Genomic DNA, 24567 nt, shown 5'->3' with positions numbered 1-24567 from the left:
GTCACATTTAGCCTGGCCCTCATTGCGTTTACTGCCACTTCCATGCTTTTCCCTTGTACCTTTTCTCTCTTTGGCTTGACCTCCTTAGCTACATCACAGTAGCTCATAACAGCATCCACAAATTTCAGCATCCCTAAACCGGCTCTGCTGACAACTTCCATTTCTTCAAAGGTTGTGTTCAAGTTCTTTAGCAGTCCTCCAATTTAAAATGTCAGAGTTAATTTACAGTTTTAAGGCTAAAACACTTATTTCCCAGGATCAGAAGAGGATTGAAGTGGGAGGAACAGAACACAGCTCAGGTGTGGGGGGATGCATTAAGTGAGGTTAGGGGCAGGGCCTCTCTGTTGCATCAACTGCCTCATCAGATGCACACCTAAGAGTAGCTGAGAGATGTAGGACTGATGGACATGCCTTTCCCTATCTTGTACTTTTGACAACAAAGAGTTAATTCCTCACTCCGGTCAGGACAGACTCCCATCATCCCTGCCCATTGGTTAAGCTGGCTGGGGCTGACAGGAGCTGGGGTCCAACAGCGTGTGGAGGCTCCCCATCCCTGATTTATAGAATGCAGTGGATACATTAAAGCCACACACCTAAAATAAAACCAGCATAGCTGTAGCAAGAGTAGTTTGCTCCCTCCCTATCCACATGGATGCTGGTGTCAAATGGCTCTGGGCATGGGGGACAGTCAACTGGAGAAGAGGGGGTGGGAATCACCAGTGTCTGTTTCTGGTGGACTGCTCTTTCCCCTCCCAGAGGTTCTTCCATTACCAATAACCCTGTGGGGTGCAGGTAAGTGCCAAGGCAAGTTTGCTATGACCTGGGCTGCCCCAAGAAACAGCCCTGACTTTGAGAAACAAGAAGTGCCATATACAACTATGGACCTTCTTCCTTAAATATATGAATCCCTGAAAAGAAGACTGTGTGACATTTGCAGTATCAGACTGTAAAATAAAGTTTCAAGGGTACGATTAATTCTGCCGCTTAGCAATTTACCTCGGACGGATTTCACTTGACTCTGATTAATCGAATCAAAATCGATTTCCATAAGGGAGCGTAGGAAGTTGGCCTCTGACATCATTCCTTTGGCTGTCTTCCAGTTGAGTTCTTTGTAGCCTCTCATGATAAGGATGCACTCGCACACAGTCTGCACCTGCTTAGGGGGCTTAGCAAAGGACCTGAAATGCAAAAATAAATATTAGGGCAAACAATACTCATAGATCACAGAATTTCAGAGTTGGAAGGAACCCCTGGGGTCATCTAGTCAAGGCCCCTGCAATACAGAAATCTTTTTGCCCAATGTGGGGCTCAAACCCACAACCCTGAGATTAAAAGTCTCATGCTTTTACCGATGGAACTATCCAGCCAATTGCTTACAGATTTTCTCCCTCCTTGAAATGTCAAGTCTCGGAAGACCTTAACTGAGCTGCACTGGGCTAGGCTGGGAATGGCCAAGGGGGAGCTCAAGCCTGCCTCTGAGTAGCACAGGCCAACTGGAAACACTCTTTGACAGCCTGCAAAGAACTCTAGTCAAATTCTTTGTGCTTATGTTTTCATGTTTTTTGTTCCTTCATTTTCCAAAAACCCTACATGTCACGTGTGGTTTTCAACAAGGCTGGCTTACCCATCAAACTGACAGGAAAGGAGGGGAAAGCTCTCTGCCTTCCTCCCACCTGCCAAAGATGAGAATCTGATAACATTCCTGCCAAAAATAACAGGAATGAAAATATTTAAATGTGAAGGATAGAGCTTGGGTTCAGCAGCCTAGACCAAGAGTGGTTAACCTGTGGCCCTTCAGATGCTGCTTGACTATAGCTCTTATCATTCCTGGCTATTGGTCATGCTGACTAGTGCTGGGAGTAGAGAGAGCCACGGGTTAATTCCACCCCCACCCCCCGATCTAGACACAAAAAGAAATATATTGGAAAAGACAGTGGAGGGAGAGAAAACCCCAAGAAAACCGCGTGCCCCTAGTTGCTGGTGAGTTGTAGGCAGCCGGTGAGCTGGAGGGCCTTGTGTAATCTGCCTCCCCTTTAGCTACTGAAGGCAACTAGTCCTCTGTCCCCAAGGAGAGGACGTAACTCAACTGGACAGATTGTCTCCTACAATGTGATTGGAAACAGGTGGTAAGCAAATTTTAAATAGGTGCAATATGGATAGGATACAAAATTGGTATTAGAGCTGGTGTGAGCGCTTATGATGAGCAATGGACATTTCTGTGTAAAGTCATTTCCTGTGCCAGGATGGCCGTAGTTCAAGTACCTGATCTCAGTGACATCAGATTTGTCAAGCTTCTGAAGTTCTAGTTTTGCGGCCTCCAAGATGGGCATGGCTTCTGCCAGGGCTGTTTCGGCGTCCTTCTTCTCCACTGCAATGACTTTGTTCTGCTCTTCTATTTCTATGGCTTTTTCCACAGCCAGCTTTTTCTTCTCCTCAGCTAATATGTAGGACAAGGATGATTGCAAAAATTACTCCTCAGAACTGGCATCAGCTTCTTCAACACTGCTACAATACTGATGCACCTTTACAATGCAGGCAAGGGGAAGCTTCTGGCATTGCTGGGTTGTAGTCCAACAACATTTGAATTCCAATGCAGGGGTGAACGAAGGCGACGTGACACCCGGGGCAGGGCATCGCTACGTAGGATGCATGTGTGCCGTCGCTAGGTACGATGCATGCGCCATAAGTAGCGACACCACACATGCGCTGTACATAGTGGTTTGGCAGCAGTGGTCTCCAGCCCCATACAGACGGTCCTGGGATCCTCTGCTCGTGGCTGCAGCCGCGAACAGAGGATCTTCTACATGCGGCTGTAGCGGCACTGGAGGGATCCCACCGCCGTCCGTACAGCGCTCGAGCGGCACCAGCGGCAAACTGCTATGTACAGCGCATGTGCGGAGCCATTATGTACAGTTCATGCGTGCAGCACCACACATGCACTGTACATAGCGGTTTGCTGCTGGCACCGGGATCCTCTGCTTGCAGCTGCAGCCGCCAACTGACGATCCTCCACATGTGACTGCGGCGGTGCAATGGAAGCCTTCTTGTCAAACACCCCCAGACATGGCACCCGGGGCGCACCGCACGCCCCACCCACCCCCGCTGCAACGCCACTGTTCCAATGATGGCTTTTCTAAAACCATCGCTTCAGTTGTGGGAGGGAGGGGAATCATGTAACAACACTACCGTGTGGGGTGTGTTATTCAGCTGAATTTGATAGAGATTATTTCAAATAATGTCCTTGCAAAGTTTTCTTCTTCATCATCCCAGCAGTTCAGACCACAGTGTGCCATACATGGAAGGAAGTGTTACAGTTTCAGTTGGTTTTCTTGACTCATCAGATAAAACCAGACCCCATTGTAGGTTGAATCAGTGATGCATTAACTCCTCTAATGAAAGGTTACTACTGGTAAATTTAGTTAGGGTTCTTCCTAAAGGTACTGGATGATTCTTCCTCTCCCCACAACCAAAAATCAAAAAAGGAAGAAATTCTTTGGGACTTGATCCATCTTTGGAGAAACAACAACTTATAAATGCAAATTTAGAAAGTTGCAATAATAGAACACACAATCCTAAATTGGCTCAGCACATGAGAATTTCTAGGCTTAGCAGCCTGTGATCTGCCAGGGAATAAAAATGAATAAAAAGAGAGCCACCCAAGAGATGATGCCTTCCTGGAACAGATGGCCAAGCATGCAAAAGGAAGGGAGATAGTAGTAATGGGGGACTTCAATTACCCGGATATTTGTTGGACGTCAAACTCAGCCAAGAGCATAAGGTCAAACAGATTCCTCACTGGCCTTGCAGACAACTTCATTGTCCAGAAAGTGGGAGAAGCAACAAGAGGAACAGCCATTTTAGATCTGGTCCTAACCAATGTTGATGACCTGGTTAGTGGGGTAGATGTGGAAGGATCATTAGGCGCAAGTGATCATGCTCTTCTGAAGTTTACTATACAGCGGAAAGGAGCAGCCAAGCATACTAGGACTCAATTTCTTGACTTTAAGAAAGCCGACTTCATAAAACTTAGGGAAGTGCTGGGTGAGATCCCATGGACAGCAATACTTAAAGGAAAGGGAGTTCATGATGGCTGGGAGTTTGTTAAGAGGGAGATAGTAAAAGCACAACGACAGGCAATACCAATGAGACGGAAACATGGAAGGTGCCTAAAGAAGCCAGGGTGGCTATCTAAAGAACTTTTAACTGAATTAAGATTAAAAAAGGATGTGTACAAAAAATGGAAAAGGGGGGAAACCACCAAAGAGGAATTCAAACAAATAGCCAGCACGTGTAGACACAAAGTCAGAAAAGCTAAAGCACAGAATGAACTCAGGCTTGCTAGAGAGGTTAAAAGCAACAAAAAAGGCTTTTATGGGTATGTTCGTAGCAAAAGGAAGAACAAAGAAACTGTGGGGTCACTCAGAGGAGAAGATGGTGAAATGCAAACAGGGGACACAGAAAGGGCTGAACTACTCAATGCCTTCTTTGCCTCAGTCTTCTCCGATAAAGAAAACAATGCCCGACCTGAAGAATTTGGAGCAAATGATTCAGCAAAGGAAACACAGCCCAGAATAACTAAGGAGATAGTACAAGAATATTTGGCTAGTTTAGATGTATTCAAGTCTCCAGGGCCAGATGAACTGCATCCAAGAGTATTAAAAGAACTGGCAGATGTGATCTCAGAACCACTGGCAGTCATCTTTGAGAATTCCTGGAGAACAGGCGAAGTCCCGGCAGACTGGAGGAGGGCAAATGTTGTCCCTATTTTCAAAAAGGGGAAAAGAGAGGACCCAAATAATTACCGCCCAGTCAGTCTGACATCAATACCAGGGAAGATTCTGGAGCAGATCATTAAGCAAACAGTCTGTGAGCACCTAGAAAGGAATGCTGTGATCACCAATAGTCAGCATGGATTTCTGAAAAATAAGTCATGTCAAACTAACCTGATCTCGTTTTTTGACAGAATTACAAGCCTGGTAGATGAAGGGAACGCAGTGGATGTAGCCTACCTTGATTTCAGCAAGGCATTTGACAAGGTGCCCCATGATATTCTTGTAAAGAAGCTGGTAAAATGCGGTCTTGACTATGCTACCACTCAGTGGATTTGTAACTGGCTGACTGACCGAACCCAAAGGGTACTCATCAATGGTTCCTCTTCATCCTGGAGAAGAGTGACTAGTGGGGTGCCACAGGGTTCTGTCTTGGGCCCGGTCTTATTCAACATCTTTATCAACGACTTGGATGATGGACTCAAGGGCATCCTGATCAAATTTGCAGATGACACCAAACTGGGAGGGGTGGCTAACACCCTAGAGGACAGGATCACACTTCAAAACGACCTTGACAGATTAGAGAACTGGGCAAAAACAAACAAGATGAATTTTAACAGGGAGAAATGTAAAGTATTGCACTTGGGCAAAAAAAATGAGAGGCACAAATACAAGATGGGTGACACCTGGCTTGAGAGCAGTACATGTGAAAAGGATCTAGGAGTCTTGGTTGACCACAAACTTGACATGAGCCAACAGTGTGACGCGGCAGCTAAAAAAGCCAATGCAATTCTGGGCTGCATCAATAGGAGTATAGCATCTAGATCAAGGGAAGTAATAGTGCCACTGTATTCTGCTCTGGTCAGACCACACCTGGAGTACTGTGTCCAGTTCTGGGCACCACAATTCAAGAGGGACACTGACAAACTGGAACGTGTCCAGAGGAGGGCAACCAAAATGGTCAAAGGCCTGGAAACGATGCCTTATGAGGAACGGCTAAGGGAGCTGGGCATGTTTAGCCTGCAGAAGAGGAGGTTAAGGGGTGATATGATAGCCATGTTCAAATATATAAAAGGATGTCACATAGAGGAGGGAGAAAGGTTGTTTTCTGCTGCTCCAGAGAAGCGGACACGGAGCAATGGATCCAAACTACAAGAAAGAAGATTCCACCTAAACATTAGGAAGAATTTCCTGACAGTAAGAGCTGTTCGACAGTGGAATTTGCTGCCAAGGAGTGTGGTGGAGTCTCCTACTTTAGAGGTCTTTAAGCAGAGGCTTGACAACCATATGTCAGGAGTGCTCTGATGGTGTTTCCTGCTTGGCAGGGGGTTGGACTCGATGGCCCTTGTGGTCTCTTCCAACTCTATGATTCTATGATTCTATGAGAGTCCAGTTTAGTTTGTGGGGTAAGTCCTCTAAACCTGAGTGAATTATGACTGTAAGAAACACTTGCCAATTGCTGTGTTAGTTGCAATCTCCTGTAATAAGGCTTCACAGGCCGCTGATTTCTCTGCCAGCACAATCCTTTGCTCAGCAAGCTTCAGGTTGAGCTCATCCAGCTGAATTGTAGCTTCTTTAAGTTTGTCTAAACCACCCTCCAGTCGTTTGCACTGAGCTTTGGGAAAGAGGAGGAGAAATAAGATGTGGCTGTCATGGCTGCACATGTAAAACAATGTGTTTGCTCTTAATTTATGTAATTTACAGTACAGTCCTACTGAATTCAATGGAGCTTACTCCCAAGTAAGTGCAGTTATGATTGCAGCCTTAGGCCATGCACAGAACTGACTTTGCACAATATTTTGTATGAGATTTGCAAAACTTCTTAAGAACACAGATGTTACCCCAAATGAACTGATTCTTTTCATCCAGCAGTTTGCAGTAGGTGTTGATGAAATCAAGATAATTTTTGGGGGTGACGTAGTTGCTCCGTCTGAGTTTCTGCTGAAACCTTTTGCTGTAGAGCCCCACTGAACCGTGGACCATGACACTGTGTTCAATGACTGCCTCAGTTTTTTCAGACGGGATCAGTGGATTGTTCCCTGGGAAAGAGAGAAAAAACATGCTTACCCACAAAGTACAGAAGGCGAACAGAGTAGATGCTGGACGCAGTAGAGATACACACAAGTTGTTATTGGTCTTTCTGGCTCAAATAAATTAAGAAATACTAGTCTCTGTCATATCAAAGGTGCATTTCACTTAAGATGAACCCACACAATTAATCATGAGTATAGTTCCCTCCACTCCGGTGTTTTCTTTTTTCTTTAATTAAAGTAGTTTCTCAGGCTGCAACCTCCAATAGAAGATTGGTGGAGGCTATGGGTGGAAGATAAGGTGTCTTAACCCTTTATTCTCTTCCAGTTTTTCACCTCCAAAATCAAGTGCCTCTCCACCCCAAGCTGCTTTTGGCCTCACAGAGGACAACGAAGGGAAGGGTATTTGCTTCCTTCCTCCATAGGTAACAGCACTGGAAGAAGAGATAAGAAGAGCTACAGCAGGTCACACGTTAAACAAGGAATAGGAAAACAGTAAAGGAAGGGGGAAGTTAAGGCACGGGGAAGAATATGTTTCCTTCAATTACATGCCCATTAGCCTCTTGCTTCAAAAATGTTTACATACCCAAAAAGAACTTAGCAACAGCATCTAGAGCCTGAGGTGGCCAGGGCAAGAACCAGTCGATCCCAGTGTTATTGACAAGACCTTTGAAGAGAAATAACAAGGTTAATGCTAGTGATGCAGGGCAGCAAGTTGATCTTTTCCCTCGTGATAGGAATTTTGAGGTCTTAGATATATGGTAATGTTCATAAGTGTATCAACCAAGCACATACATAGATCAGCACAGGAAGACCGACCTGAAACCATTTTGATTCCCAAACTGAGCAAATGATTTCTCTGCAAGGTCAAAGTGGGAAACCTCCCCATTGTCTCTTTCCTCACAAATCCTGTCTTAAGGGGACATTTAAGATTTGAATAGTGTTTGAGCCTGTGAGTGGCCCAGGAACTAAGTATTTATCATTACAAAAGACTGGCCAGGTTCCCCAGGCAATCCAATCAAGTAAGCAGGGTATCCAATCAAGTAACCTGCCAGACAGGAGATAAATTACGACAGGAGAAAAACAACATTCAAATTTCTGTTTTAGACCGCCTTTTCTGTGATGTAGGTATGATGTATCTGAGGGGTGGTCTTAGGTTACACCCCTTCTGTGATGTATGTATGATGTTTCTGGGGGTGGTCTTGATCTACAGGGTGTCAATTTCAAAAGTCCATATAAGGCCTTGCGCGCCATTGTTCTGGGTTCCTCCTCCTTTCCTGCGTGTGAGGGGATCACCCTGTTGCATCAGATCAATAAAGATCAGGCTTACTAGCTGCTTTGCTTCTCAATAGTCTCTGGTTGGCCTCTGTTATTTCCTCCTACCAATAGGGAACCTATGTAAGGACTCTATATGGGCTCTTGGATACCCCGTAAGGGAAAAGGGCAATTTTTGTTTACAACACCCTCCCCCAGTTCTTCCTCCTCTTACATCTTTACTCTGTGTCATAGCTATACTAAAAGGGGGGACCATTTGCCAAAATCACTGTTGCCTTAATACCACCCTGTGTCAGTGGCAATCCTGATGCAGACAAATTAAATGATGCTCATTAAATGAACTGGTTTATAGGCTTGCCGCAAAAGTTTTCTGTGGAACTCAAAGCTTTGATACCTTGCTACACCTTGGGCTTTCAAACTTTCTACCTTCAAGGAATTCCTTTTGTGTTGCCTTGGCTTCCAAAGAATTCCTGTGTTCCTGCCACATGACACTGTATATTGTAGAGGATCCTGGGTAATTTTCTAAGACACAGAAACTGGCCAGACTTCTTAGGCTTCACTGTTGCCTTGTGAACCCTAAAATCACACTCTAAAGCAGCCTCTCTCCACCTTGGGTCAAGATGTTGCTAAACTACAACTTCCATCAGCCCCAGCAAGCACAGCCAATGGTCAAGGATGATGGGCTTTGTAATCCAATAAGATCTGAGGATCAAAGCTTGGGAAAGTCTGCTCTAAAGCACAGCCAACACCTTCTCATGATTGCACACTGCAGGAGAAAACAAGTAGTTGTAGTTATCTGTTCTCAGGGATTCTTATCTACTTTCTTTAGGTGTCAGGCAAAAACATTTATTTTTCCTATAAAATGGCCCTATATTTCAGTAGCATTTTAGGGGTAGCCGAGTCAGAAAATGTCAGCATGAGTCTAGTGTGCTGGGGGTCCGTGCAAAGCAAGTTTATCGCGATCAGAGTGTTGCAATGGATATTTAGTAAAAGCTTAAAGTTTCTCTTCACACTGTCAATTGATTTCCAGCATACCATTAAAAGGATATATATCGAGAGCTACTTGAGTACTCTGTAGGATCAGGTCCCTACTTTCGCTTTTGTTGTTAGTATTTGTAGTCTCTCGGTTATCAACCTGTAGTCCGCTGGCAGTAGGAGTTCAACATGGGTATTTCTTTAAGTTAACATCCTACATCAAAAACCTGACAGTACCTAACTACCGAAGGCTTTTCACCAAAGCCAGACTAAATGTCTTCCCCTCTGCAGTGTTGGATGGTAGGTTGAGAGGAGTTCCCTACCAGGACAGACTTTGCTTGTGTGCTCAAGACATCGATTCCATAAATCATATTTTGTTGCATTGTGCAAAATATGAGCAGGCCAGGGCTGAACTGATACTACCCTTGCTGGTACCTTTCCCGGGAAAATCAGAGGCTCATTATGTCAGGTTCCTACTGGAAGACCGGACAAAAGCTAGAACGTTAGCAGTGGCAAAGTTTTTATCGGTGGTTGCAAGAACAAATGTGCCCTATATTCTAAACAAAATGCTTGATTAACCAGGAGGTAGGCTGTATGAATTGTGTATTGATTTGTAATGATTTGTTGGGTCTCTGGACCGTAATAAAGATTGATTGATTGATTGATTGATTGATTTTCCGCCAGGCCTTTGGTCCTTAATAATCAGTGGGCTCAAGTGAGTGGAATGTTTTACTCCTGCCTTTTAAAAATCTGTTAGATTTCTATTTGTCCCTCTCCCTCCTTTCATGTCAGTTTCAATGCATGTGCTCATTTTTATATTGTAAGCCACTTTGCATTACCTTGGGGATGAAAAGTGACCAATAATTTTTAAAAAATAGTAATAATAACTTCAAAGTTCAACAGAGCAGAGATTCAAAACCATTGCTCTCCACTTATGAAAACTAAGCTAATACCTACTTTTCAGTTTCATTTATCTGCATCCCAGGGGCAGAGAAGGGATGCCTGTTAACATACGTACATACATACATACATACATACATACATACATACATACCTGGAAAATTTCGGCAACGTGTTCTCAGTGTCTCACCAACTGGGGACATCCCAAGGACAATATGGAGGTTGTTGGCACTCTTGTTTACAAAGTACTGCCAGACGCTTTCTTTGGCTGGGGCAGCTCCAGCTTTCATTGCTTCATTTGTAATCTGACTTAAAATATTGTCTCTTTCGTCATCTGGGAATAGGGCTGGCACCATTCCTATTAAATGAAGATAAGTTAAAAGTAGCTACTACTTCATGGTGAACATCCCGCCCATCCTACCACCCCCGGTAATCTCCTGTCTGGGTTATCTCACCCAATAAACTTCAGATTACTATGCATAATGACCATGATTATTTTATGTGATGCAAAGCACACTCATCTTCTTCCAAGTGGGATTTCCTGCCATTGCACAGAGGCAGGTGGCTACAGTGCCCCCCACACCCTCCAACTCCACTCTGTAAAATATGAAGAATCGTAGAGAATTAAGGCTCAGCACTTTAAAGAACATGAGAGCAGACCAAGAGCCCATCTGGCACAAAATCATGTTCTTTCAGTGGGAAGCCTGCAAGCAGGATCTGAATGCAACATCAGTCTATCCACTTGTGATTGCCAGGATCATTTGGGTTGCCCTTTTCTGAACCTTTTCCAAATCTAGAATAGCTTTTTTGAGGTTAGGTGACCAGAACACATTATTTCAAGTGTGGCTGCACCATCAGGGTCAACACAAGACATTTTGGAATGTGAGGTGACCACAAAATGGATCCTCTCCCTGGAAAGAAGAGGTGAGTAAATATCTACATCAGGAACAAGGGGGGGGGGGAATAAAGATCTGCACTGGAAACTGTTGGCTTTTTGCAGTATAGTAACGCTGCAGAGAGCTTGCTGGGGAGATCATGCATTAAAAAGAAAGGACTCAAAAAGTACTTAAAGGTTTTAATAAGAAAAACAAAAACTCCATTTACACTAAATACATCAACAAACCAACATGACCCAACCACCAACCCATCCCCCAGGGTAATGGGAGAGCTAGGTGCTGCCCCTTATATACTACACCCAGATGCTGACACGCCTTAATCAAATACAACTCAGCAGCACCTGCTACGTTTCACAGCTGTAAAGCTGGGTCTCGTTAGTTTGCTCTGGCCCTTGCTCTGGCCCCTTAAAGACATACACATGGAGTGGAACAATGATGAACCTTTACATTTAAAGGAACCATTCAACATTTCCCCTGCGGTTCATCATTGTGGAACAAAAACATAAAGCATACTTTGTACATGTTTTTCATGTGTAACCTTTGGAAGTGCTTTAGTAAAAATGTCCGCAATTTGATTGTCACCTGGAACATATTTAAATACAACCATTTCATCAGCAATTAGTTTCTTTACAAATTCTAAACGTAACCTTAAGACTCTAGTGCGCTGCGTATTGGTCTCTGAACACAGGATAGCAAGTCCGCTCTGGGAATCAAGGTAAACTTTTACTGGTAGTGTTATTTGCATCTGTAGGTCTGCAAATACTTGCAGATACCATTCTACATCACGAGTGGCCTGAACGCATGCACATAATTCACTCTCTGTTGTGGAGAGACAAATAATGGTTTGTGTCTGGGACTTCCATTCAAATGGACAACCGTTATAACAAAACACCATACCAGACACACCCCTGCAATTATTTTGTTCTACTGCATGAGATGCATCGCAGAAAATTTCAAAACCTTTGTCAATACTGGATGTAAACTGCAACCTATAATGTTTGGTATGTTTAAGGTACATTACCACTCTCTTAAGAGCAGAGAAACATTGTGTAGTGGGCTTTTCCACAAATTTTGCCAGAAAGTGAAAAGCATAAGTTATTTCTGGTCTTGAGATTCTTTGAATGAAATTTAGCTTGCCTATAGCAGAACGATACAAAGTTGTGTTAGGAAATGGCTTATCTTCACCTGTAAAGGTGAAACCACACACCATAGGTGTTTCCTTCCCATTTGCATTTTCTAAACGTAGCATTTCAACTAGATCATCAATTTTTGCAGTTTGATGAACCAGAAAAGATCCGTTTTTGCCTTTCTCAATTTGCATGGATAAGTAATTTTTAGCTATGCCTAATTCCACCACATCAAATTTCTTCTGTAACTGTGAAACTACCTGTTCATATTCCTGTTTAGTTTTTGTAGAAATTAACACGTCATCTACATACACACATATTTTTGTTACAGAGTTTGCCCTTTCCTTTATAAACACACAATTGTCTGCCTTTCCTTGTGAAAAACCAATATCTAGCAATTCTTTTGCTAAAGTTTGGTGCCAATTCCTTCCACTTTGGTGCAGACCATAAAGGGATTTATTTAATTTGCATACCAAACCTTCAGCAGCGTCTAAGCCTTCAGGGACACGCATAAAAATTTGTTCTTTTAAATCTGCAAACAAATATGCAGTTTTTATGTCTAGGTGATAAACAGAATGTCCACGTTGTGATGCATCTTTTAACAAAAGCTTAACTGTTTCATATTTTACACTTGGTGAATAGCACAAATCATAATCTTCGCCTGGAATTTGTTGAAAGCCCCTAGCAACTAATCTTGCCTTGTACCTTACAACTTCATTTTTGTCATTCATTTTAACTCTATAAACCCATTTTGAATCAATAAGTCTCATATCTGGGGTTTGTGGTACAAGAGACCAAGTGTTATGCTCTTTTAAAGAAGCTATCTCAGAGTTCATAGCTTTATACCAATTTACAGCTTGGTGCTTAGGTAAATTCTGAACATCATTGTAGCTTTTTGGCTCAAAAACCGCCTTATTGGCATACACAGTATTAAAATGTTCATCTGCAAAACGTTGTGGCTTCTGCCTTTTTCTATCTGAACGTCTCAGTCCGGAAGGAGAGTCAGACTCCTCAGACTTAATGGAACTAAGTGAACCACTAGTTTCAGGTTGTAAATCTTCATTGTCAGACTGAAGAGGTGCCTGTAGGCTAAGCTCACGGTCAGAAAACTCAAGAGAATCTAACCTCCCCTCGGGTGCCTGTGACTTTAAATCCTCAAACAAATTATCAGATTCAACAGGCTTTTTGTCTTTTTCCATTAATTCAGAATCACCATTTCCTCCTGCTGCTGCTTCTTCTACCTCTTCTTCCTCAGTATCATTTATACCATCAGTATCTTGGAAAACAGCAACTCCATTCCAATTTACAGTTTGTGTCATGCTTCTGGTAATATGAAATTTGCCAGTTGCTGGTATGTAAATTCTGTACGCCCCCTGCTGGTAGCCCATTAATTTTCCCTGGACACTACGCTCACCCAATTTCTGCTTAGCAGGATAATGCATAATTACATCTGAACCCCAAATGCGTAGGTATTTCAGATTAGGGCGTTTTTTAAACAACTTCTCATAGGGGGTGACATCTAAACCAGAATGATAACTGATGTAATTAAGACAAAGAGTATTGTCAATGGCCTCAACTTAAAACCATGCAAATTCTTTATGCAATGTCTATCCTGTTGCAAGAATAAGATCAAGGTTGCACGCAAGGGTAGGTGCTCAGATAGGAAAGTAACGGAGCCATTTGAGCGTGGGAGGAGACCAGCAGTGCCTCCTATTCACCAAGAGTCTGCTGGAGAGGTGACAGTTCCAGACTCCAAGGAGTATTTGCAGCCGTCACTGCCAGTGTGGCTGTGGCGGCAGCAGCAGGCAATGCCCCTGCAAGTCCTGCCAGCCAAGGCTATTGCCTCACATTGTCTCATGGGTGGCCCAGCCCTGTACACCGTGTGGTCACACCATAGGTATGTCGTTACCTGATGTTAGCATGTTGTTGATGAGTTCCAAGAACCCTTCCTCTGCCACATGAGCATCAGTAAATAGGAATATCATTATTTTATTCTCAATCCCAAGTTTTACATACAAAGATTTAAGATCTTCCCGCAAATTGTTTTCTCCATACCCACGGCTCAGAACTATTTCAAAAACCTAAAAGTAAAGTATGAAATTAGTTGTATTATTTTCACCTGAAGCACTGATTGGTGAAGTGCAGGTAGGGACATTCCCTTGAGTTGCAATTCCTTCATTTAAGAAGTTAAACAAAACCCGATTCTATCTCTCCTGGGGTGATATAAGGCCATTTTATTTAGGCGAGTTGGTAGCTGACCTTTCCCTCCCCCCCCCCCCGCCCCAGGGCTTTTAAAATTAATTACAGTACTTATATCCAACTAAGTTCTACTCAGAACAGACATACTGAAATTAATGGATCTAAGTTAGTAGTGTACATTAACTTCAGTGGGTCTACTGTGAGTAGGACTAGCTTTGGGTACAACTCAAGGCCAATATGTAATCCAAGCCTTCAAGGACAGGGAAGGGTGATCATCTAAAATAAAAAAGCAAGCTAATGACCCACTAACCTCGCATCCTGCTGTATAAGCCGCTAATCTTGCCAGGGACTGCTTCCCCGAGCCACCAACTCCAACAAGTAAAGCGTGACCACGGTCCATCCTTATGATGCGATGAACACGAATCAAATGCTCCAGGGCATCGTCAAACAGCACCAGGTTCATTTTAGTATTCAGTTCATTGTACTCTTCAAGAATCTCCTGCAAGGGAAGGGCGAAAAGAGTGAGTGTTTCAACACCAAAAGCGCAGGGTGTTAAACAACAGCAACACTGGGATTGCCTGAATCCTGATATCCCTGCTTAATCACAGAGATCATTGGCAGGAGTGTTGCTGATTGTTCCCCGAGTTGGTGAGGCTAGTTTGACAACAGTGGGAAATTGAGCATTTTGTGTCATTGGCCCAGTCCTGTGGAACCCTCTGCCACTAGAGATTTAGCAGGCACCTTATCATAGAATCATAGACTTGTAGAGTTGGAACGGACCCCAAGGGTTATTTAGTCCAACCCCCTGCAATGCAAAAATCTCAACTAAAACATCCGTGGCAGATGGACATTCAACCTCTGCTTTAAAACTTTCAAGGAAGGAGAGTCCACAATCTCTCGAGGAAGACCATTCCACTGTCGAACAGCTCTTACTGTCAGAAAGTTCTTCCTGATTTTTACTCAGAATCTCATTGCTTGTAACTTGAATCCATTGGTTTGGGTCCTACCCTTCAGAACAGAAGAAAACCTTTTAAATGCCTGCTGAAAACTCTTCTATTCTACTAGGCCTATGCAAGCAGTTAAAGAGTACATCCTTCCATAATGGTTTACTGGTGTTTGTTTTCAACTTTTTACGCATTTACTGTAAGGTTTTACGACTTTATTGCTGCAAACCGCTTTGATATATTTGAATGCTCTGGTGGTATACAAATATTTTTAAATAAATAATTAAATGCTGGAAACACTGAATGAAAGGAATATCAGAATTTTACAATGTAACCCTATACACATTTACTCAGAAATAAATTCCAGTGTGTTCCATGGAGATTACACCCAGGTAAGTGTACATAAAATTGTAGTCTTAATTTCTCACTTGGCCAAAAGAGAATGCTACTTATTTTTGGTGTCCACTAATAGTCACACCCAACAGGTGAATTAATACTAATGATAAGGGCATACATAACAAATATCCAGTTGTTATAACCAAGTAACATACACAAAAAATACAGGAAGAATCCCATATATGTGTCTTTTAATCTCCTTTTCTATGGTGAAATCTTCAAACCTTCTACAATGAAAATAAGTACACACACACACCAATTTAGTCTCTATACCTGAAAGAGAGCTTTGGCAGCATCGTAGTCCTGAATATCTTCATAAACACGAGGCTCACTTTCATTTAGGGCCATCCTAAAGTCTCCAAAAAGTATAGGGTCTCTCATAACATGCTCTAAGTCGTCTTTGAAATTGCTTTCCACCAGGGCTTGTATATGGCCTTCAACCTTATAATATATAAGAAAGAAAGAAATTTTCAATTCTTTATTTGGGACCAGTCCTCTCCATTCTGCCTCACAAGGACTCATGCACTAACTTGATTAATTTAAAAAAACCCAACAAAGGTCTGCAGAATTCATCCCAAGGAATGTTTTGTGCAAGAACCTAATCAGAACATATGTGTATGGGAAGTTGCTTTATAACTCATCAGGCCATTCACTCAATACTGCTCTCCAAGGCTTCAGGCCCAGTTCTGCTGCCAAAAATCCTTTGAAATAAAGGTGACTGGGACTGAAACTGGAGTCTTCCATATGAAAAGCATGCAGTTTACCACTGAGCTAAGTCTCAGAGTACTGATGATGCCAATGGATTGTAAATTCTTAATGGCAAGCAACATTCCACATTGTGAGTCTGTGAGAGAGAGACAGAAAGAGCAGGAGTGGCAGAAGGGAGAGATTCTACAACTAATGTGTGTTCTGAAGATATAGCAACTATGTTCAGGGGTTTAATTTACATGCCCCTTTAATGGGGTGACAATGTTTACTTTTGTGGGATTTTGAACATCTTGGTGTTTATGGTATGAAATGTGAGGGAAACACTAGGAATGTGACTATTTTGGAGGCTCTGGATTAGCAGAGGGATTGAGAGGCTGTTTTAAGGTTTGATGTGGATTTAGAAATGACTGCTATGGCTCCCAGTTCAAGCATGAAGCCAAAAACAAACCTTCCTGTCTGTATCAGTAGAAGTAACAGTCCATGGGGCACTAGCTCCTGCCTGCCCATATGACAGTGTCCATTCTATGTTATCGCAGCTCAGTTCTGAAAGCCAGTCTTTAGTAGGAGCAACCCTCTTACAAATTCATGGGATACAAGCAGTGCTATTTTTCTAGAAAAAGAGGTGCCAGAGGTCACCATGAACGCTTCCCTTGTTCTCTTAGAATGGCAATGGTCCCCATCTGAGAGGTGCCAGAACCAACCTGAGAGGTGTGCGTTCTTGTGAGTTCCAGCTGAAAAAAGCTCTGGATGCAAGTAAAACAACTGCATCATACAGAGCATTGCTTGAGCCGATGATTTTATTTCAGAGTGGCACACAGCTGTCTTAAAGTAGCCAAATGGATATTAAGTCACCAGCAGTAAAAAGGATAGAACTCACCAGAGCTTTGTCAGCTTCATTTATCAGCCTGTCATGGAAAACCCGCAGGCACTCATTCCGCCATACTCTCACCATCTGTGCAACTGTCTGGAACCTATAATAAAACAAAAACTGGGTCAAATCAGCAAATACAAAACATGGGACTTAGTGGGCTGCCTTTCACAAATGCAGAATTTGTAACTTATCTGAGCCCACTTCTTCCAATTTGGAGTAAATTTTTATGAATTGGTATGCTTGAACTGAATGAACAATTTGAATATTGTTACAATTCCAGCCAAAAGCTAGGTGCCTGTACACTCACCGTTCTGGTGTTGTTTGAACAAGTCCATTGTAAACTCTGGACAAGTCCCGCAGGTTAAAAATGTAATGGAATTTTGAAGGAGTTGGAGGTAAGTCACGGACTATCATTTGATAAAGTGTCAGTGTAGAGGCTGTCATCTTGTCAGCAATTGCAGCTATCAATTCATTGAAAATCTGCAAACATAAAATAGGGGGAGATGTTTTCAAGAGACAATTGTGAGAAGGGTTTTTCTTTAAAGCTTACTTTTTTTGCAATGTGACAAACAAATGACAAACAAAATATGCTTTCAACTTACATTAGGAGCACCTTTCCTGCATCCCACATGCATACATGCTTGTTGATGACCTCTATACGTGACTGACAATTCATTTTCTAAAGTAATGACTTCTTGGAAAAGGCTTCTTGAAAACACAGCTTGGTAAACCCAGCATTGGCAATGGGCACTGGGGTCTATTTTTTAACATGGGATTAGATTTTGCCTTGAGCAAGATTGCTGGGGGAAAGAGCCAGCAGCATTGGCTCTGCCCCCTGATTCATTTCCACATAGTGCCTCATTCCAAGTGTGTTTGGCAGAGTCTGCCTCTTGCAACGCACCTCACCCACAATTTATGTACGAGTATGCAGCTGACATATTTGATCCCTCACAGACCATTTGTTACAGTCCTTCCTTGCAAGGAGGGCTTCACTGAATCCTTTACCTGTATCTCTGTATCTATTGGAGAATGGTGATGAAGTGTATAGAAAAGGGCTGTTGGACTTCAGATCCAGGCTTATGCTGAAAGCCAGATGAGAAGTCCCTGAGGTCAGATGGAGGCTCCAGGCCAATATTCCTATCAGCCCATTTGTGATTTTTTTCCTATGACATCCCGCAGCATACTGGCTAGCTCACAAGAACTACAGAACAAGATTCAGAAGGAGCTCTGCATTTCAGTTCACTAAGCCTTCATTACCTGAAGGGTTATTACTATTTATTATTTATTAAATTTATATATTTAGGAATGTGCCCACATTGAAAATGCAATGAAAGATTTGCTGTTACACCACAGAAGAAAATGTAGGGATATTTTCAAAGGTTATACCAAGAGATTAAAGAGCAGCAGGATGGCTACAACTTTTGACAGTGGTCCATTACTCTGGGGCAGGGGAGGTTTGAGGGCAATTCTTAGACAAGTATTAAAATTCTGTACAGGTCTCTCAACAATAATTTAATCAATATCTCTCTGTATAAATAATTCAGATTACCGAAGTATGGCCTTTTAAAATGGAGGCGTATATCAAGTGCAGTGATGACTCTGAAGGAAATGGCACGTTGAAAGCGCTAAAGAGCGAAATGAATCGTGGGTCAACTTCATTACGGCCTCCTCCAGCTTTGCCCATGGCAGCAATGAAGCCAAGGTCACGGAGGTACTTGCAGTTCATCTCCTTGCCACGATCATACAAGGCGCCTTTCTCTAAGAGTAGCTTCAGAAGTGCAATAGGCTGTTGGGTCCCATATTCATCAACCTTTGAACAAGAAGAAAGTTAAAATGCTTAAACAAAAAACAGAAGGGCTACCAACAAGCAGCTTGAGTTATACCCCTCTTTTCAACTACCATCAACAATATTTATAAATCTCCTGTCAATGACAGATGACTGAATCTGATGGCTTTGATTTCACTCAAGTTTTCCAATCTTAAATTCAGTTTGCCCTAAGGCAGGTTCCACAAGGATGTGCATTACAGGAAGCTGACCTCAGGCACCAGGCCTGTTGGCAGACCGACTCTGTGTTATAAAGATGTCTGCAAATGTGGTATGAAGGCCAGCAATTTTAACCCCACTGTGTGGGAATCCTTTGCAGACAACTGCAGTGCCTGGAGACACAGTCAGGTTGAGTATCCACAGCAGTGACCAGAGGAGAAATGACTGCTGGGAGGAGCACAGAGGAAAAAAATGTCATGGTGCATATGTAACAATGAAACCAGATGCCTACATCTTCCCCAGCTGCAATAAAACATGTCTCTCTCATATTGGTCTCTACAGCCACAGCAGGCGCTGTAACTCTCCAGCAGTTTGACTTTACCCCCAATGGCACACTCTTCAATTACGTCTGGAGACAGACGGATGCCAACCATGCCATGGCAAGTGAAAATGTATTTTTGTTAATGTCTCCTAATATACATATTTATACACACAATTTGCCTAGAATACATTTTTGTATGCTGATTCAGTAATACAGTTTTTTTGCATTCTTTGGCTTATGAACTGCTTTGCAAAATTTGGAGAAGGGAGAATTTAAAAAGAAAGCCTTGTTTCAATTTGTGCATTGGTTTGAAAAGTGTAAAATTTGGGAAATCTGCATTAAGATGCAAACTAATTATATTTTTTCCACATTGCTACTTTCCACACAGGTTCACAATAAGGAATAAATGTTCATATGTGAAAAATTCAACAATGTGAAAAATTCAACACAATTTTCACATGCTTGGAGAAGTAAGCATGCCTTGATCATAATGTTGGTCTCTAAGGTGCTACTGCCCCCCAAGTTCTTTTTTCTTTTTTCTTTATTTTGAATTTAATTGATAAATTGTTAGTAAACCTTGAAGAGTGATCTATTATGATTCAGTATTTATTAATATTGTAGTATTAGTAGTAGTAATATTTATTATTACTACTACTACTACATTTATATCCCACACCACCTCCAAAAGCTCAGGACAACATACATGGTTTTTCCACCCTTTTTCCTATGAGAGAATGATAGACCCAATGTCACCCAGAGAACAGAACCTTTGTCGCTCAAGTTCTAGTCTGACAATCTGACCACTAAGTTGCATTGGCTCTCTTTTACAAATGTACCAGGTACATTTTCTATCAGGTGACAGAAAATAAACAATGACTGCAACAAGAAGGTACAGTGCCTTCCTCTTACACCCAGTAAGTTAACGGAAAACATGTTGGGCAATTAGTTGTAACCAGCTAAATTCCACTCAGATCAAGACTAATGGACCTAAATTAGTCATATCCTTTAATGGGTTTACTCAGAGCCTGATTTATATTGTGAGTACTCCAATGACAATAGCCATGACTAGCCCAATGGAACCTTTTGTGATAGAGGCGGTGTTCTTGGATTGCTAGAAGCTGGGGGCAAACCACAGGGCACTGCTATTATATCACTGTCTGTGAGCTTCCCTTGGCATATAGTTGACTACAGTTAGGGTCCTGGATTAAATGAACCCTTGGTCTGATCCAGAAGAGCACCTCTTACACATGTAAGTTTCTTCAGAAACAAAGGATGCAAAGCATTCCCTTCCCGGCATCAGCTCCATTAAAAATGCTTGAATGTGTCCTGAGATGCTCTTCCATACTTGTATGTATATTCTTACCCTGGGCATGTTCATATCATCCATAAAGACAATGAGGCGCTTTCCCATTGGGGGACCATAGGTCTCTTTGGTCCGTTTCTCCACGTTTGCTTCCATATTCCTTTGAATATCCATGGAGGTAGTGCGAGAGGAGAAGTTAATGATAAGCAGCACCTGGAAGTGGAAGATTAAAAAGGAGTTATTGGGAAATGAAGGCTCATGCCAAGGACTTCCTACTCAGCAGGCAGAGGTAAAAAGCTGAGAAGGGATTATATATGTGATAGTTAAATTAAAACAGAGTGTCTCTATCATTACAGAGAATATATTAATTTCAGGAAGTAGACACAATCCCAGTAGTATTTCTCCACTTATTGGGGAATTGTGATTTACAGATGCATTTCAGTGTTTCTGATTGATGGCAGCAAAAATATGTTAGCACTCAGTTCTCGAAAAGAACAGTTTTGTGGACAGGCAAGGTATAGGAGATTATGGTAATAAGAATGTCTCAAATTAGTTACTTTTATTTACTTAGTTACTTTTATTTATTTACATGTTTATCCTATCCTTCCTCCAAGCATTTCAGGGTGGCATACATTATCACTTTCCATTTTATCATTGCAGCACCCTTGTGAGGTACATTTGCATGAGAGAGGGTGACTAGTTCAAGGGCAATGATATCAGGTAGATTTTGGAAAAAATATAAAATGGTTTAGAAAATTCACACTACAAATAACACTACCAATAATAACACTACAAATAAGTCAAGAATGTACGAAGCAATTTAGTTATATTAGTCATATTAGATAAATGTTAGATAAAAAATATTAGATAAAAACTTGGGAAACCTTCTGCTGCTGCTGCTATAGAAGAGGATTTTTTAAAAATAAGATTTAATATTTACATAAATTCTCTAAAATTTGTTCTAAACAACAAAGGACATTAATCTAAAATCTGAATCATTCTAATGTTCTTTGATTTGTGGAAGATTATCACATTTGTACCAGTTTACAGAATAACTAAGTTTAAAAATTGCTTTTAAAAGCCTCTTACTGACTTTGATACATTCTCTCTCTTAAAATGTCAGGCCAAGTGGATATACTGTTTAATAAAATACTAAAATATAGTCATTGCTGGAGCAGACTAAGTCTGCAAACTTATACACATTTACCTGAGGGCAATAAACCTCAATGAACACACTGGTTGTTTCTCAGTAGACACTCATAGGACATGACTTAAATAGGCAAAAAGGGGTATGTATGAAACCAGAGATTCTGGGGACCTGCGTAGCAAAGGATCTGTCCCCTATACTCATCCCTCAGCTTTTTGCTCCTTCTCTCCTTTTTGCAACAGGAGAATGAGCTTCTTTCCTTATCTGGAAGTGGAGTAAAGGTGTAGGGCTAATTACATAAAATCTGGACCCTTACATTTGTGTCTTGATTTAGTTTCTTAAGAAAGTTCTGTGTTGTTGCCGTCTTTGAGGTTCCAGATTCTCCAACCAGAACAACGGGGTGTTTGATTTTTACCATCTTTTCTAGTAGCCAGTTTGTACGGGTTGTGTCCACTGTGGGAACTAAAGAGTGTGTATGTTAACTTGGAATACAGAGAGCAAAAGAAAACCAAGCAGCTTTAAAATGATAGATTTGCATAGATACTCAATGCACAATCACTCCAGTAACAGATACTGAAGAAGTGTGCATGCACACGAAAGCTCATACCAAGAACTAACTTAGTTGGTCTTTAAGGTGCTACTGGAAAGAATTTTTTTATTTTGACTATGGCAGACCAACACGGCTACCTATCTACTCCAGTAACAGAATTCATTTAGAGACACAAGACCCATTGTCTGATCCAGGGGCCGTTTGTTCCTCTAGCAGCTTAGAGGATAAAAGAAAAATGTTTCTAGACACACTCTTTTAGAATGGAGCATTGGCCCCTTATTGCCCAGTCTTAGGGAGATATCCAGAGATGGGTTGTCTCCACCCATAGCCCAGGAAAGTCAAGTCTCATGTAGTGATGTTTCATATGCCTAGACTGGCTCAGGAGGCTCCACTGTCAAGCAGAGAACAGCACATGTAAACTAAATCTGAGGCGGGGGGAACATTAAAAGAAAATAACAGAAGCTTCCTCTGAGAAGGCCAAGCAGAAGTGGATGAAAGTACAGGGTGGCCAAACCATGGTCATTTGGGTAGACCAAGCTGTACCCATTTGTAGTATGCTACCTAAAGAGGATAAGCTGGATAACTCTATGAATCAGAGGAACTTTCATGGTAAGTGACCAATGTTTGTTCTGTTCAGTGGAAGGAAGACATCCAGAAATGGGACATGTCCACTCCTTATATTGAAGGGCTGAAGGTGACAGACTAAAGTCAGGATGATGATGATGATGATGATGATGATGATGATGATGATGACGACGACGACGATGGTGATGATGGAGGGACACCAGAACGTGAGAAGAAGAAAAAGAAGAGTTTGGATTTGATATCCCGCTTTATCACTACCCGAAGGAGTCTCAAAGTGGCTAACATTCTCCTTTCCCTTTCCCCCCTCACAAAAAACACTCTGTGAGGTAAGTGGGGCTGAGAGACTTCAGAGAATTTTGACTAGCCCAAGGTCACCCAGCAGCTGCATGTGGAGGAGTGGAGACCCGAACCCGGTTCCCCAGATTATGAATCTACTGCTCTTAACCACTACACCACACTGACTCTCCTTAGAGAAGGGACTCGTAAGGAAAAACAGGTAGCAAAAAGCTACAGATACGAAGAAACTGGTGGTGGAAACACTAAGTAAAGGAATCTGCTCTGAACTTGGGCAAGGCAAGGCAGTAACTGGGGTGGAGCCTCCTGAGCCAGCTTAGAGCTACAAGATGTTGTCATGTGATCCTGCCTCCCAGGGGTGATCAATGAAGATGAGCCATGTAAGGATGCCTCTCATGTACTGGACAAGGCATAAATAGGTTTGCAAGCTGTAATTGATTAACTTGTGACATTAATTACTCCCACTAAATTATGCAAAGCTTTAGTCACACTTACCCAGAATATCGATAAATTTCACTTCGGGTGAGTGGATATATTCAGGGACCAATTTGCTCCAAGGCACCCACTTTTTCATCAGTCCCTCAAAGTGAAAGTCATATAAAGTTGGAAGCTGGCCTGAAGATAAATCAATTATGATAGCTTAGACCATACTTATGGTCAGAGATTAGTCATTCATGATTACTGGAGGTATGTTGCAAATGAGACATCCAGTGTAGTATGCCAAGAAAAAACATGCTGAACACATTGTCCAAATTATCAGAAAGCACTAGAATTAGGCCCAAAAGATTGACAGATAATGTATGTGTATACCTTGGCCTTAGTATGAATTTTATGCTCTCAATATTACTGTTGTAAAGCACCTGTTTCAGGCAGAATGTCCTTATGGTTCAGGGACTCTACGTCCTCCCTTGGGAACTGATTGCACCTGCCTGTGGTTCCAAGGGTAGGACATAACCTTAATCCACTGAGGAGAAGATATCATAGTAAGTGCAACAAATCTTTTTATTATTATTATAGGGTTATCCTGAGACAGGTTCTTCTTCCTACTTGCTCCATGGACAGTGCCATTTGACTCAGTGTAGATCATGAAGTTTCCATGGAAGGAAACTCAGTTTCAGTAAGTAATCAAGCAGAAACAGAATATGTTCTACTTTACATAATGATTGTCTGAAAAATCTATTAACATTTCTTATTTACTTCAAAGAACTGAAGTCCTTACTCAGCAGCCCCCCAAGTCACGTCTCTATGCTGCGTAGCATAGTTCAAGGAAGGTAAAAATTACCAAGGCGAAA

At 42.0% G+C, this 24567-nt stretch overlaps 1 protein-coding gene across 2 annotated transcripts in view; it reads right to left on the bottom strand.

Moving 5' to 3' along the window:
- Positions 1-24567, bottom strand: part of DNAH10 (dynein axonemal heavy chain 10) — a gene marked incomplete at its 5' end in the record, with an annotated part of 126838 nt that overhangs the window by 24997 nt on the left and 77274 nt on the right. For both annotated transcript variants that reach the window (XM_082203725.1, XM_082203726.1), the window contains 16 exons: positions 60-196; positions 997-1178; positions 2263-2437; positions 6223-6384; positions 6611-6808; positions 7386-7466; positions 10104-10307; positions 13882-14053; positions 14482-14670; positions 15785-15952; positions 17097-17190; positions 17398-17570; positions 18640-18900; positions 20760-20912; positions 22163-22308; positions 23771-23890. In XM_082203725.1, coding sequence (XP_082059851.1) covers positions 60-196; positions 997-1178; positions 2263-2437; positions 6223-6384; positions 6611-6808; positions 7386-7466; positions 10104-10307; positions 13882-14053; positions 14482-14670; positions 15785-15952; positions 17097-17190; positions 17398-17570; positions 18640-18900; positions 20760-20912; positions 22163-22308; positions 23771-23890 — 2615 coding nt within the window. The remainder of the gene's footprint in view (positions 1-59; positions 197-996; positions 1179-2262; positions 2438-6222; positions 6385-6610; positions 6809-7385; positions 7467-10103; positions 10308-13881; positions 14054-14481; positions 14671-15784; positions 15953-17096; positions 17191-17397; positions 17571-18639; positions 18901-20759; positions 20913-22162; positions 22309-23770; positions 23891-24567) is intronic.

The sequence above is a fragment of the Podarcis vaucheri genome (genome assembly GCF_965113315.1).
Source record: "Podarcis vaucheri genome assembly, chromosome: 16".
Classification (NCBI taxonomy): domain Eukaryota; kingdom Metazoa; phylum Chordata; class Lepidosauria; order Squamata; family Lacertidae; genus Podarcis; species Podarcis vaucheri.
This window is presented reverse-complemented; position numbering and strand designations above follow the sequence as displayed.